The 16177-nt window shown below is 40.8% G+C and overlaps 1 protein-coding gene across 5 annotated transcripts in view; it reads left to right on the top strand.

The window, feature by feature from the left end:
* Positions 1-16177, top strand: part of ANO1 (anoctamin 1) — a 140728-nt gene that overhangs the window by 117466 nt on the left and 7085 nt on the right. For 3 of the 5 annotated variants that reach the window (XM_082224312.1, XM_082224311.1, XM_082224313.1), the window contains 10 exons: positions 838-909; positions 5469-5546; positions 7419-7493; positions 8770-8971; positions 9674-9785; positions 10981-11038; positions 11387-11487; positions 12247-12392; positions 13796-13948; positions 14537-14589. In XM_082224312.1, the coding sequence (XP_082080438.1) occupies positions 838-909; positions 5469-5546; positions 7419-7493; positions 8770-8971; positions 9674-9785; positions 10981-11038; positions 11387-11487; positions 12247-12392; positions 13796-13948; positions 14537-14589 (1050 nt within the window). The remainder of the gene's footprint in view (positions 1-837; positions 910-5468; positions 5547-7418; positions 7494-8769; positions 8972-9673; positions 9786-10980; positions 11039-11386; positions 11488-12246; positions 12393-13795; positions 13949-14536; positions 14590-16177) is intronic. The other 2 variants (XM_082224314.1, XM_082224315.1) reach the window with 1 other exon arrangement.

Genomic DNA, 16177 nt, shown 5'->3' with positions numbered 1-16177 from the left:
GATTTCCTTCCACTGCAATGATTCTTTCTTCCTATACTGTATATATATATATATATCCCTGCTGGGACTTTTTCATATCCATTCCCATATCCATCTAATGCATTTTTAAGGCACTTTCTGAATCTTTTGGCTGTCTCATTCCTTCAACTTCTGATTATTTTCACATATGTTTGGCAAATCTGAAATGCATTCTTTTGGCAAGACCGATCAGGTTAACTGATAAGAAAGAGCATCTCAGGTGTCCATGAACTGAATGCTTAAAATCAAACCACCTTATTGCTGTCCCAGCCCCTTCTTGGGTCATTTATGGTAACATAAGCTCAGATGAACAGTCTTACAAATGGCCTCTGTGCAATGACTGAAATGAAAGGTTCCAGTTTAAAATGAATTGCAAGGCTGCAAATCAGCACATTATGCAATATAAACCATTTACTGCTAGAGAAATTGTTGCAGGGTTGTACTTGATTTGCATTACTGCTGGCCATAATCCTGCCTCTGTCTCATCCCTAACTGTGTGATGCAGCTGCTGTGTCATATGAGAGAGGAGAGCAGCCAATCTCGCAACAGCAGTGTCACCATCAAGGCAAGGACATCAACTGAGCCAGCAGCATTGCAGATTATAGCTTAAGGTCTTTAGCTACAATGACACACCAACAGAGAGCAATGACATGAGCAAGCATTTTAAATTAAATCTTAACATTTTATTTTTCAAATAAGATTAACATTTTATTTTTTAAAATTAAATTACACTGGAACCTTTATTTGTTTTTGTTCTTGAACATTTGAATGGGTAGAAAATGGGTTTCATGGCTCACTAGCCTATTGACTTATTTGCAGGATCACCCCAGGGCTGAATATGAAGCTAAAGTGTTAGAAAAATCACTAAGGAAAGAATCCAAAAATAAAGAGGTAAGCTAACAATGTAGATTTTTTTTATATTCATAGTTAAGGTTTCCCCATTTACAATGACATACAGCAAACAAACAGCAACTCTCCACCTCCATTACCATTCTTTAACTTCACATATAAAGAAAAACAGATAGAGATGGACACCCAAAAAGATCCCAAAGAGATGGACACCCAAGGACAGGTGAGCAAGAGAGGGTAGCTACAAAACGGGGAGAACTTGTGACCTTCTAGATCAGGCATAAACAAACTCCGGCCCTCCAGATGTTTGGGACTACAATTCCCATCACCCCTGACTATTAGCCATGTTGGCTGGTCTGGTGAGAGTTAGGGTCTGACAATGTTTAGACGGCCATTGCTGCAGTAAAATAATCTGAGCTCTGTAAAGTTAATTCAGATGTGGGTTCATCACAGGCGTAGTGACCATAGGAATTGTTTTAATATTCCAATAATACCTTAGAGCACGTGCATCCTTATTCTGTGCACATTCTCACACCTAAATCATGGCGCGTGAATAGAATAGCAGTTTGCATCTCTGCAGCAACAACAACAGTTTATTCAAAGCCAGAACAACTACAGAAGCCTGTGAAAATACCATTAATATATGTGTGCAGAATTAAACGCACTATATTGGTGTTTCCCAAAGTTCTGATAACTGGGTCTTTCCCCCCAGAATGAAAATTGGAGGTATACTTTAAAAGATCTACTTTTAGAATGTAAAAGAATAAGAATTGCTTTTTCTTGACGAGCTCACTCCAGGGGACTCTGCCTTAAATCTATTATTGGAAGAAAATTGACTACATGCAGGAATACAGTGGGCAGCCTCCTCCATAGCTAGGTACTTAAGGGCACAGAAAAACAGGCTGTGACTAGAGCGAAGGATGTATTGTACAGGGACACGTGTAAGAAAGCAATGATTGGCTGCAGCTGTCTGTTGAATATACACTCCATGCCAAATCCAAGCTTACCTCTGTATAATGTGTGAAATGGCCCAAACACACCTGGGCAGTTTGCACTGTATAGTTGCCTAGTGGATCTGCATTTGGTTAAGACTCTCCTCCCTGAAAGAGAGGGGAGTGGTTGTGGGCGGGAGCCCGAACACCGCTCCTAGCAGGGGGCGTTGCCCCCTGCCTCCAGCTCACCTGGCTGGCACTCACGCCCCCCCCCCGGTGGCCGTCCAACCAGGTGCCATGGGGGGGGGGCGTGTCCAGCAGCCTTTATGCTGCAGTGCCAGCCTCTCCCAGGTCTCATTCTCTTCGTCGTCCTGTGCGAGTCGCCCACCCTCCACTCCCTTTAGTTAGGGCTTAGGTCATTGGCCTTGCTATGGACCTTAGGTTGGTCGCCCCGGTTGACCGGGGGGCCTGGTAGGAGTTTTTCCATTTGGCATTAGGCTTTTTGGTTTTTTCGCCTACCTCGTAGCAATCGTCACAACTTTCTGGTGGTATTGGTGGGTAGGTTAGGCATTGGAATAATGTGTTGTGGTGTGTCGAAGTGCTAGGTGTGGCCATCGCCTATGCCTTCAATTTATAGGGGTATTCCGGTAAAGGAATCTGGCGGTCGTGTATTCCGTCCGAAGCCTGCTTGGCGGGAGGCCATGGCACGACCGGCGGTGACATCAGGGGTGAGCCTATAGTTGGATTAGCATCAACAGGTGATGAACCCCTGGTGAATAAACCCACTTATTTTGCGATCCAATGCCTAAGCCAATACCTTTTCATTGCTGTAATCAATAAAGTTGTGGCCTTTTCTAGCCCATTAACCTTATATCACGTGTCCCTGTGTCTTCATTTTACTTCGCGGGGGTCGGGTCCTCGAACCACAAATCACCACTTTCTCTCCCTCCAACCCCAGTCCAGTTATTTCCAAGGAAGCCATAAACTCCCCCCTCCCTGACCATTTCTATTTAGTAATTATTTTCTCTTGCTTCGTTTCCCATTGACTTTCTTCATTTTCCAGGTTCAAGTCTACATGAGATGCCATTTTCAATAGATTTACATATGTTGGACGGGTGTTGTGAATGGGTTATCATGTGTCTGGACTGTAATACCAGAATCGGCACCTTAATTTGTGGGGTTTTTCAGTTTCATTAATGCTTGCGAGGCTCAGTTATTTGAGCCACTGCTCCAGAAAAGGAACACTCATCTTGCTGTACGGCATTGCCCTGATGTCCTGTGAAGATAGACTAGTGAAGCAGCCTCATCAACACTGGAATTGTGCTGCACTGGAAACAACCATTGCCAGACATAAATATTACTTGCTGTAGAACTGGGTGAAGTTGAAGTAGGTTAAGTTCAACTTTGGGGATTCTTTGCTTAAACATGAAGGCACTTCTGCTGCGACTGAACCAATTATATTTGTGTCTATACATGTAATATTTTGACAGTAAGGTTTTATCATGGATTGGTATGAGTATGGCCCATCTGTGAGGGCGTTATACATTGGTGCCCCGCAAGACGAATGCCTCACAAGACGGAAAACTCGCTAGACGAAAGAGTTTTCCGTTTTGGAGGTGCTTCGCAAAACGAATCTCCTATGGGCTTGCTTCGCAAGACGAAAATGTCTTGCGAGTTCCTGCGGTTTTTCCCTCCCCCCCCTTTTTCTAAGCCGCTAAGACGCTTATCAGCTGATCCGATCAGCAGATAAGCCGCTAATCCGCTAATCCGTCAATGGGCTTGCTTCACAAGACGAAAGAACCGCTAGACGAAGAGAATCACAGAACGGATTCTTTTCGGCTTGCGAGGCACCACTGTATATAGGTGCTCTGTGTGTACCATTGCAGATATTTGTCACTTCAGGATCAGAACGTAAGCATGTAATTCACATTCTAATTCACCATGGGTTTAAACATTTTAGTTCCATTTATTTCAGCGTGATCCTAATTTAAAACCAGGGGGGCAGAAATCCAAACTGGTTTGTGGAATGATTTACCTAATTTTCAAGTCCTTAATTTTACATTTTAAGTGTTTCCCCTTTCTAACATCTCCAAGCTTCTTTGTAACCAGACTCCCGTACAACAGCTACAGTCCTGATTTTCTAGAAGAAGAATAGACATTTGACGCACTTTCACTGATACAGATTTCTAAGTGCCACATGGTATGTGGTGGTCTGTAAAGGTGTAGATCTGGCACTTAAAAAAATATATTCAACTACTACAGAATTTGTGAGAGCCAGAGAACTCCCTCACCAAATGCTCCTGTGTAAAGTTGTTGTTATTATTTACTAAATTTCTACACCACCCTCCATCTGAGGATCACAAGGTTTACAATATAAAAACACAAAAATACATACCATAGTACCAAATGAAAACAATACCCCCAGCCCACAGTTTAAAAGGCCATAGATTGTTTAATTAGCCAGAGGCCTGAGAGAAGAAGACTGATTTTGCCTGGCACCTGAAGATATGTAACAAAGGTGCCAGGCGAGCTTCCCTGGGGAGAGCATCCCACAAGCAGGTGCCACCACAGAAAAGGCCCCATTCTTAGGTTGCCACCCTCCAGTCCTCTCACGGAGGAGGCACACAGTGAAGGGCCTTGGATGATGATCACAGGGTCTGAGTTGGTTCATATGGGGACAATAAAAGTTAGCGGGCATGGAATAAGAGGACTGGTGTTATAAATTTATATCCATATGGTTCAACAGCAGAGAGGAGTAAACTGCTCAAGTTTGCAAACAACAACAAACTGCTTAGGCTAGTGGGCCACAAATTGGCAGCTAAATTTCATTGTAAATATGTATGCAGCAATGCAGTTGAAACAAGAGCAAAAATAATTTTTAGGTACTAATGGGAGCTCAACTGGTATGACTAGCCAAGCAAGAAATTTACAGTTTTTGATGAATAGCTCGATGAAAACTTTTATTCAGTATGCAACATTGGTGGTGGAGGTGAGGGGGAATTAAATTGTAGTTAACATAGATGTGGGGGCAGGAACTGCCAATGTTTTTAATGTACCTCTATGGTGTGGACATGATTGAAATACTGTATTCCATTCCAGTCACCCTATCTCAAAAATGAACTAAAAAAAGCGAAGATCTTGCAGGTAGATCCTTCTTGGTTTCTCCACAATCTCCTTTGGGTTCCACCATTCTGAAAAAGTTCATTCTACCTGCAAACTCACTACTCATTCCTGACTCTAGGTCATTGGTTAGTTAAATGACTCTAGTCATCCCACTACAAAATATTGTGGGATTTTGCGGATAACTTTCATTATGAAGGAGATCAGACTCTTGTCTGACACATATTTTGACATCTTAAAATAATACAGATCCGTTTTTATCCTTTGCATTATTGTTTTTGTTGTTGTTGTTTGTTGTTGTTGTTGTTTTACTAGATAACACTGGTCATTTTCCTGTGGTTTTATTTTGTACTTTCTTCCTTATAGTAATTTACTTCATTTCAGAAGACATAGCATTGGCCCATAACAAGTAAAGGCAGCTTCTATTTGTTTTTAAGCTGTAGCGTGTCCATATTTTGCTGAGGGTATTGATTTATTTGCCTATATGAGTCAATGCTTTGTAACAACCATATTGCATGACCCTTTTCTGTTTCCTTCAAATGCCATCAGAAGGGCCCGCAATTGCCGGAAGAGGCAGCCAACAAATGGCGGCAAAGAGTTAAGAGAGTCATGGCTGGGGTGAAATTGGTACATTTCATTCAAATTTGTGGAAACTTTCTGAACTATGAATAACTATAGAAAACACAAATTGATTTGTTTTCCAAACTTTGTCTGTTTATTGTCTAATATACACATATACGTATTCCCCCCCCTGCCCCCTTCTTCAGCACTCTTGTTGGGACTGGTTTTCCTCTTTGTTTGGAATGGCACTGCATGGTTAATCCTTACATATTGACTGGTGTGGCACTTCTGCATGTGCCAGATGCTTGGCAGAGTTGCCTGCGGCTGTTTGTTTTTCCTCAGACAGCATGCGTGTGACATGCATGTGACATTAAATGCTTGTTGTTCTTGAAATGGCCTTCTGTAATTATATATGACATCGCCATATTAACACATCATTCCCTGTTTTCAGGCTTTAAAAAATCAAATAATCTCCATGACACAGTGTGTTGAAATACAACGGTGATCACTCAGCAGACCATGAAAATAAACAAGATACAATCAGATATTAATGTTACTATATCTGAACCCAAAGATGTTGCTCAAACCTGTAAAGGTCCTGTAACATCAGGAGAAGGTGCTGCCACTCTGCTTCCCATTCTGTTTCTCCACCGTTTCTTTTTGTCACCTTTCTTCCTTGCCAAATGTAGGGGGCAACAACTAGGCTCCTAGGTGAAAAGGCCCAGGACAGAAACTCTTCTATATAGCAGCATCTGGCTTGTGGAACACCTTCCCTAGGGCCACAAGATTGTCCCTATCTTTGCCTAGCTTAAAAAAACTATTTTGTTCCACCTGGCTCTTGATGGGTTTTCAATCCCACATTCTGGTTTTGTTTTGTTAATTGGTGTGTTTTTTAAAATCTGTGTTGTTTCTAGTTGTTGTATATTGCCTTGGGGGCAGAAAAGGCAATTCATGAATACTTTTAATAAATAAAATAAAAGGATGGAAGAAGGGAGCCAGTGGATGGATAGGATGGGAGATGCAGTGGTTTCATTCTGTCCTTTTGCTATGGGACTTTTAAAGGAACTACAGCATATCTTAGTTGAGACCGAGCAGCTGTAAACTAATGCAGGCAAGACTGGTTTGAAAAGTATCAAGGCACCATGGCACTGAGATTCCACATCATTGACCATGTTATTGACCATATTTTTCTTGGCAAACACATATCCACACACACATCATGTTTCATGTTGGCCCAGTTCATGCTGTCTTGCCCTTGAGATCATCTGCAGTATATCTGTATATTGTTCCCTATGCTTTCCTCAGTACCAGTTTCCTAAATTTTATCATATTCAGGAAAGTAGCTCCTGTTCCTCTGACTTGGAACAGAAAAGACAAGCCAAATGAGCATACTCCTCGTTTGCATTCTTTAATCAACCTATTTAGTATCACATTCATCTTTTCCCACAAACAATGGATTTTCATGAGTGATGGAACTTTCACAAAGTACCTTAACTTTTCTGCATTGTTATAAACGCGTAGCAATGTTCGGGGGGGGGGGGTTCATAGTGGCCAATATAAAATAGACTAAAATAGAGACAGAGATAAATGTGCTTTGACAATCCCTAAAAATCTGTGTTTTTGTAAAAAATAAAATTGCTTGGCCTCATAACACTGATAAACAAACTAGCTCAATTTGAAATAAATATTGTGATATACTGACCCCTTTATATAGTTGTAGTTAACTGAATTGACTCCACACTGTTCTGATGTTTGCCTCCTAAAATGTTTACTTCCATTCCTGTGTCTTTGCACTACTATCAAGTTATGCATTTGATTGCTTTCCTACACATCAAAGTTTGGATGACCGGCACAAATTAAAAAGAAAATGCTTTTGCCGCTACAGTATATGTGGCTATATTACATCGCAGGGTCATTGTGTTTTCTTTCATGCCATAGACTGAAAAAGAAAAACTGACGTGGAAAGATCGTTTTCCAGCATACTTCACAAATTTTGTGAGCATCATTTTCATGGTAAGTATTACCTAGTAAATGTTTATGGTTAAGTGTAATGCAAGATTTTTCAAAGGGTGAGCAAAGCTTCTGTAACATTGGAGAAGGAGCAAGCTTCTCGCTGATTTCTCTCAAGTCGATTTTTTGGGATGCACTTTCATTATTCAGTTTTTTCAGTTCATATACTGTGATTTTATAGTTGATAGTCATGACTACTGTATCATCCCCATTATGAGAACATAAGAAGAGTTCTGCAGGATCATACCAAAGACCTCTGTGGTCCAGCATTCTGTCCTTGCCATGGCCAGCCAGATGCTACCTGAACTCCTGCATTATTTTTTACAAATAAACATTTGAAGAGGATTGAAACAAATTCTACACACGCACACATAGACCAATACCTCCCCCCCATCTATGAAATTTCACAGCCTTTCAGCTAATTATTGGTCATGTTCAGTGGAGTTGTATATGCTTGCTGTTCTTTCTTTTCCACAGTTTATCATGTAGTGTAACTGTGGACATGCTTCTCAGCCATGATTTACCGTATTTTTTGCTCTATAAGACTCACTTTTTCCCTCCTAAAAGTAAGGGGGAATGTGTGTGCGTCTTATGGAGCAAATGCAGGCTGCGCAGCTATCAGAGAAGCCAGGACAGCAAGAGGGATTGCTGCTTTCACTGCACAGTGATCCCTCTTGCTGTTCTGGCTTCTGAGATTCAGAATTTTTTTTTCTTGTTTTCCTCCTCCAAAAACTAGGTGCGTCTTATAGAGCGAAAAATACGGTAGTTATTTCCTTGGCAGTTCAGAATTCCTCTATAGCTTACATGGCCTTTAGGTTCACTGTTGATTGAATTACACCACCTTCTGAGAAAAGTGATACGGTAGCATTCAGAAATGGCCTCGATAATCTCAGTTAGGAGCAGCAGTTTTCTTTAAAACCACAGACTGGTTCACACTACCTGCACCACTGACAAAACATGGCCCACAAATAGGGTTGCAGCAAGGCAGTGCTTCTATAGAGGCACACCTGTGTGAGCTGGTTCCTTTACATGAGAGCTGAATGTTGCCACTGCCATTTTTGCAGTGGTGGCAACCTGAAAAAATGCTACTGCATAGACACACAAAGGACAAATATGATGCATGAATTGGGCCCTAGGACAGAACTATTCCTCTAGTACATTTCACTGTTAAACATTTCCTTTCAATCCAGATCTGGCCACCCTTTTAACAATTACTGACATCTAGACATTTTTACTGACATTTGCATATTCTTACGACATACTACTTTTGTCTTTCCAGATTGGACTGACATTTGCCATTGTTTTTGGAGTCATAATATACCGAATCTCCACTGCAGCAGCTTTAGCCATCAGCTCCACTCCCGGTGGCCGGTCTAATGTTAGAGTAACTGTCACAGCAACTGCAGTGATTATTAATCTGGTGGTGATAATAATCTTGGATGAAGTATACGGCTGCATAGCCAGATGGCTGACCCAGATTGGTAGGTATAAATCTTAAAAGTTATTTTGACTTAAAGCTACAGTTTCTTCAAATGGCCTGTCTTAAAAGAGCACAATTATTTCACTTTGGCCACACAGCCAAGAACAAAGCATGTCTAGCCAATGATATATATAAAATAATCACTTGCTATTATTACATGAACTTCTTTCAGCAACTAACATTGGTTTGATTATAAAATGGGGAAATGGACTTAGATTAATCAAGAGCCTCTTCACTTGCTATGGAGAACCAAACCATTTTCAGAAGCTGAGTAACGTAATTCATCTTCATTTACAGTCATTGCTTTCTTCATAGGGACAATAAATCAAGACCTGGAAAAAATGAGGTGTCCAGTTATTGCTGAGCATGAACTTCTTAGGGTTTCATCAAACACAGAATTTTCCCTGAGTTACATTTCTTGTGATCAGACCAGGCTGATGTTTCCAATGAATGTAGTCCATACCTAGGCATGACAATGCAAGCATCTCCAGACATGGAGAGGGTTGCTGGAAGCTGGAAATTTTCTAGTTCCACCATCACCATACAGACAGGACCATTGGGATGTACCCTTTCTTTTTAAAAAAACAAAAACAACTAAACAGATCAAGAGGAGTCTTCCAAAATCTTAAATCTTAGCAGGCTCTAAAATTTAGCTATTTGAATGCTTTTTTCAAGCACTCTTACATTAATCTTATTTACACAGAGGTTCCAAAAACAGACAAGAGTTTTGAAGAACGTCTTATCTTCAAGGCCTTCCTTTTGAAATTTGTCAATGCCTACACGCCTATTTTCTATGTGGCTTTCTTCAAGGGCCGGTGAGTTATACAAACAGTGAATTCAGTACATTTTTCAAGGACCAGTAAGTTGCATAAGGTGAATTAAATGTTTAACTTAAAGTGTTCAAACTACTACTGACTCTTGAGACCATATACAAGAACCAATGAGTAGCAGGAGAAATTAATTAAATATTTAATAGTTACCTAGGCTGACTCTGAACATTTGTTGAGATAAAGTCAGGGCCCAGGCATGGGAGTGGAAAGGTTACTGGGGCCCAGAGATCCAGGGGAGCCTGCCAACAGTATGCACAAAAATGCATATATTAGCATAATATGTGTGTAGAATTGCATATAGTACTGAAAATAACAGAAAAATGCATTGCTTTTAAGCAAATTTTACAGTCAAACCTTGTTTTGTGGATGGGATCTGTTCCAGAGGCCCGTCCGCAAGCCGAAAATGACGCACGCTGAAGCACCGTTATTTAGCGCTTCTGCGCATGCACCATTTAGCACTTATGTGCAAGCTGTGAACCCGGAAGTAACCTGTTCCGGTACTTCCAGGTTTGCTGCAGACATTCATCAAAGTGGACACAAGCGGAGGCGCACACAGAACAAGGTTTGACTGTATTTGCAAAAATGTGTATATTATCAGAAAATTGCAACAAAATGCTGATTAATTTCCATGACTCTACAAAAAAATCACAAATTGATGCTGAAATGTGAAGAACCAAACTCAAGTTTACAAAAATGAAAAACTGAGAGAAACAAAAATTGATAAATTCGCCCAATTATATCAGGATCCCTACTCAATGAGGACTAGGAGCCCATGCCCTGCAGATTATGTAACTGGTTTCAACTAATAAGTCCCACTGGTGGAAGCCCATTCAAGAATATCTACTTGTGCAATTGGGCTTACCCCCCTGCCCCCCCCCCACTGTCTTCTGCTCCTGCGTGCTCCCCACACACCCGAAAGTGGCTCTGGGATGGGGCAAGAGAACCCCTCAGAACAGCACATGGAGGATAGAGAAGGATGATTATTATTAAATAAGACTCTATAAACAGACAAACAATGCTGAAATTCTTGCCCCAAGAGAACGATTGATGTACCATCCCACTGAATTCCTCCCAAAGATTCTATCTGGATGTATGGGAGATGTTGCAGGAGGAGTGTGACAACTTGCTCCTCTAAAATAGGCAGAACAAAAGACCAATAATTGTTTCTGAATTTTCCTAGATTCGTTGGACGCCCAGGAGATTATGTCTACATTTTTCATTCTTTTCGCATGGAAGAGGTAACGGCAGTTCATTTTGTGCATGCTTATTTCTGATCGAGGGGGAAAAAACCATGGTGTGGCTACAAATTTAACCATCTGCACACAGAAGGGCAACATCATTCCACAGAAGGCTTTTGATCCAGCAGAGGGACCCCACTGACAGAAGTGGGGAGAAAGCAGTTTTCACTGATTTTACCTCCACCCCCTTCAGCCACTTCTCACACTGTTCCAGAGGGTCCCCCAGCTTTCAGGAACAGAGTTTAAGAGGCAGTAAGAGGCACAAGGAGAATGAACCAAAGTCTTGATATAAGCCTCTGTTACGTTACCTAGATCCCCCTAATCTATGTATCTCTATTTCTCCTTTAGTGTGCTCCTGGTGGTTGCCTAATGGAATTGTGTATACAACTTAGCATTATTATGTTGGGCAAACAGCTGATTCAGAACAATCTTTTCGAAATTGGCATTCCGTAAGTAGCCAAGGACTGAGACCATCTGCTGTAAAATGCTTGCATATCAACTTGGAAATAGAAATGCTATGTGGTTTTTTGGTTTGTCCAAAAGGCAGAAGGCAAGAAGGCAGCTATGCTACATACTATAAAATAACATGAATTTGCTTTATTATACCATTTTCAATATTTATTATTTTGCTTTTCAATCATATGGTTCCTAGAGTGGTATACAACAGAACTTGGACAATAAAAAAGAATTCTGAACCTACAGTGAAAACAAATTAAATTAAATTTGTTTGTTAACAGGTAATAGCAGAAGCTGAAAATAATCCTAAGTACTGAAAGAAATGAAGGCCTAGTTCTTACAAAATAGCCTATTAATAATACCAATCTTTGCCATCCTTGGGGACTACAGGTAGTGTGAGAAAGTGTATTGACCTCATCCCGTTTACTTTTTCAGATGCCTTGCAAATATTTAGATTGAGGCTTCTGAGGCCTACCCTTCCAATGTACCTCTCAGACAAGGCATCTCTGAAGGTCAAATAAACTTCAGGAAGAGCCCTTTTTACAACTGTAGACTGGGAGAAGCCTCAGAAGGCACTCATGGAAAGTCTTGTGCACATCTGAGGGACCCTTTCGTTCCTCTCCACAGTCCCCCTATAACTAATTTCATAATCAGCAAATTCATGATTTTTTGTTTGGTTGGTTTTTTTGGTCTTTTGCTCTTACAAAACTACTGAGACTTTTAAAAGAGTTGCTTTTAACGTTTCCTCTTAGAAAAATGAAAAAATTCATAAGATACTTGAAATCGAAACGACGGCGTCCTGGAGACCACGAGGAATATTTGAAGAAAAAGCAACGCTATGAAGTAGACTATAATCTGGAGCCTTTTGCTGGTCTTACTCCAGAATACATGGAAATGAGTGAGTGAGATTTCAAGTGTTTAAACTAGGGCTTCAGTTTTTTAATAGCTTACACTGCTACCCTATAAAAAGAGTAAGTGAGCATAGAATTGCACCCTTAATCAGTGATAGATGAGTAATGGTCATGGTCAGTTTTAGTAGGCGAATGTGTTTTTTAAATAAATAGACTCAGTCTCAAGGGCAGGATTGATTATTTATAAACTATTTTGGATATGATTTGTTAGCATAAAATGGAATATGTAAGAAAAATGTTGGAGAGCCTCTTTCTAAGAGTTGAGCAGCCATTCCTTCTTCTACTTGGAATTGTAAATTCTCACATGTTCTTCATACCTCAAAGTGACACCTATAGTGAAGTTCTGAAACTATGCAGAATTGTGTACATCTGAACTACAGCCTAAACACCCTTTGCCCTGGGCTGGTGGAGTTATGATTTGGATTGAGCAAAGGCTCCCTGCCAGCATTGCAGGGAGAGGGAGAGGTTGAGGCAATTGCCTTGCAGAACTATATCCAGTGCTCTAAATTTGTGATTATAGCAGATCATGGTGAAACCATGTGAAACATGGATGCTGCAGGTTCAGAACAAAGAGCCATTTAGTACAACACTTTGTCTTCAAGATTACAAACAGATGCTTTTGGAAGGCTACTAAGCAAAACATGGTGAATTCTGTCATCTCCATATTATCCACTCACTGAACTCCTTATATTTGTACCTCATTCTCTCTCCAAAAGTTATCCCAAACCGGCTGACAACATCAAACAGAAACAAATACAATTAACACCAAAAGGCAAAAATGTGAACAATTACCTGACAATAAAAATGCCTTCAATAAACTTTCAAGAGATCACCAATTCAATTAACAGTATATAACTCATAAATATGTCAACAAACATGTTATTTGGATGGTGTTGGTACAGCATTTGACCATGACCAAAGGGACTGATAGAGGCCACTGCAAATAGACACCATGTGAGATTTTAAAAAAGTAAATCCCTGGTTTGGAAGATCATTCTCAGTCCATAATTAAGCAGACCTCTTTCCATTCCAAGCTACACTGATTAGCCCAGAGCATTTGTAGTTTTCATGTACCAGTTGTTGGTTTTCTAAAAACTGCCAGCCGTTTAAACTTTGAAATCTATTTTTATACAATATGTGATCCTGTTTTTTCGCTGAAATAAAAGTTATTATATCCCCCTACAAAGAAAGTTGCTATCTCATGAAGGCAACCTACTGTAGGCTAACATTACAGGGTCAGCACCTACCTACATTCATATGCATATGATCTGAGAATATTGTGGTTTCAGTAGTTAGCACTGGCTGTTTGTGGGGAGCTGTTTCCAAAAATACATTCCATCTAGAACAGCATAATATGCAAACTACAGTGTGTTTTCTTTTTAATTTTCAGTCATCCAGTTTGGGTTTGTAACCCTGTTTGTTGCATCTTTCCCACTGGCTCCCTTGTTTGCGCTCCTGAACAACATCATTGAAATACGTCTGGATGCAAAGAAGTTTGTTACTGAGCTTAGAAGGCCAGTTGCAGTAAGAGCAAAAGATATAGGTAAGTAGTTCACTAACAGCACAGTAACTAGTTAATACTATTCCTTATTTATGTCACTTTGCCATATGTGATGGATGAGGCAGGATTCTTATTTTAGTTTTGTGTTTTAAATTTCAATCCTCCTTTATTCTACTAGGGAAATTCATGTCTACTAACTGAATAAGGTGATGAGATGATGACACTGGTGGTGAAGATGATACTTTAGTCAACGTTTCAATCCCAGAGCAGGGATCAAATAAATAAAATAATAGAAATATATCTATATGCGGAAAATTATCTATATACGCACACACGCACAAACACACAAATGGACAAAGTGTAAACAAATGGACAACTCCATCACTAAACTAAATAGCAATAAGAACAACAATTAGGGAATTGAAGCAGGATCTCACATATGGAGCAGAGTGTATGAGACAATACATATGGCAGAAGATAGTATTTAGAGTACTTGTGCCCCAAGCTGTTTAGGCTATGGAGATAAAAACCAGCACCTTGAACTTGTACAGTGATGTGATTTATAGTTATCCATTCTTATGGGCAGCCATTTTAAAGTCTTTTAACCTTCTGCTTGTCTTTTCCCTCCAGGAATATGGTATAATATCCTCAGAGGTGTAGGAAAACTTGCTGTGATCATAAATGTAAGTAATTCTTTGCAAATAGTGATTGATCACGCCGATTCTTAATTTCCTTTCAGTTACTTGGAAATGTTAACATTATAGACATCTAGTGTGGTGTGGAATCTGGAGTAAATCCTCGGTTCAAATTCCCACTCAGCGATTAAGCTCGCTGGGCAGCCATGGGCAAATCACTGTCAAGATTTTGTTGTTGAGTCTAATATCTTGCTCTGATTTATTTAATTACCTCGCCCTACCCTATTTCAGCTTTCATGAAACAAAAATAAAGAAACTTTTATTCTCAATTTCACAAGCTTTCTTTTGAAACGCAAATAATATAAGTCACTTTTATAACTTTCGAAACTTTTATTAACAAAGGAGTATTTGTCAGTAAAGTATGGTAACGATTTTCCTGACACTGCTGTTGTTTAGTCTTCCCACTCAGGCAGATAGTTTTTCATGTGAAGCAAGTTCTATAGAGCAGGTGGGAAGCTGAGAGAGAAAGTGTGACCTGCTCTTTAGCACATGTCAGCCCAATTTTTATACTTCTTGACTGTTGGCTGCTATCTGGAGGCTTCCAAGTCAGTGGAATTTAGAGCACATGTGTCTTCTCTGTTTAAAAATAATAATAATAATAGATCTCATTTTCCTCTCTGAGGACACTTTTCCTGCTTTTTCATAATTCTTATAGCAACCTCTTCAACAATGACAAATGTCATGTTTTTGTTCCTCTGACTCGCCCTACCCTATTTCAGCTTTCATGGAAGAAAGCAGACATTTATTGTTCTGCATATTGTCTCATACTCCCCTTTCCCAGGCACAGGGCAGAGTTTCAGTTTCCTTTGCAAAAGACAGTGAGCTCATCTTGTTGCAGTATTCTATTTGCACTTTTTACATATGTACAGTTGTACATTGCAAATGTGAGTAGGCCTTACAGAAGCATATAAGCAACCACATTGGTAGGCGGTGTGACCCAAAAGACTGCCTGCTCCCTGAGACTGCCTCCCCTCACAAACTTCTTAGACCCTGTACCAAATCTGACCAAACTTCTTTCCATTCCTATCCTACCAGGTGAGTGCAGCTCTCATTCCAGATACCTGAAGCAACCAGTTGCCCAACAGTGACACTTTTCATCTCATGTCTAACACCTGCTTCTTAAAGGCAATAGCTCAGGGGTCAGCAAACTAAGGGCCGCGGGCCGGATCAGGCGTAATTGCCTTCAGGATCTGGCCTGCGGACTGTCTGTGGATTGGCATGAGGATTCTGTTCATTCGGCCTGCACCAATTTTTTTCCTGCACCATTCCATTTCCCCACACACACCCTCACACACACCGCGGCAGAGCCTCCTCCCTCCCTCCTCCTGGCTTCTCCCCACCCTGCCTAGAAGAGGAAGGGGGCTGGGCTGAGCTGGCTGAGCACCATTTTAAGCAGCCCCTCTCCGGAGCCAGTCCTTTCACACCGCTCATCTTTCCTCCACCGCTGCCACCACCCTGGTGCTCCTGTGGGCCAGAGAGTGGAGCAGACGAGCTTGCTCTGCCTACCCATGAGAAGAAGCGGTGGTGTGGTGGTGGCGGTGGCAGCCCCAGGGAAAGTAAGGGCTGGGGGTGGGAA

Source organism: Podarcis vaucheri (assembly GCF_965113315.1).
Source record: "Podarcis vaucheri genome assembly, chromosome: 1".
NCBI lineage: Eukaryota > Metazoa > Chordata > Lepidosauria > Squamata > Lacertidae > Podarcis > Podarcis vaucheri.
Note: the sequence above shows the minus strand (reverse complement) of the source record. Positions and strands in the feature narration are given on the sequence as shown.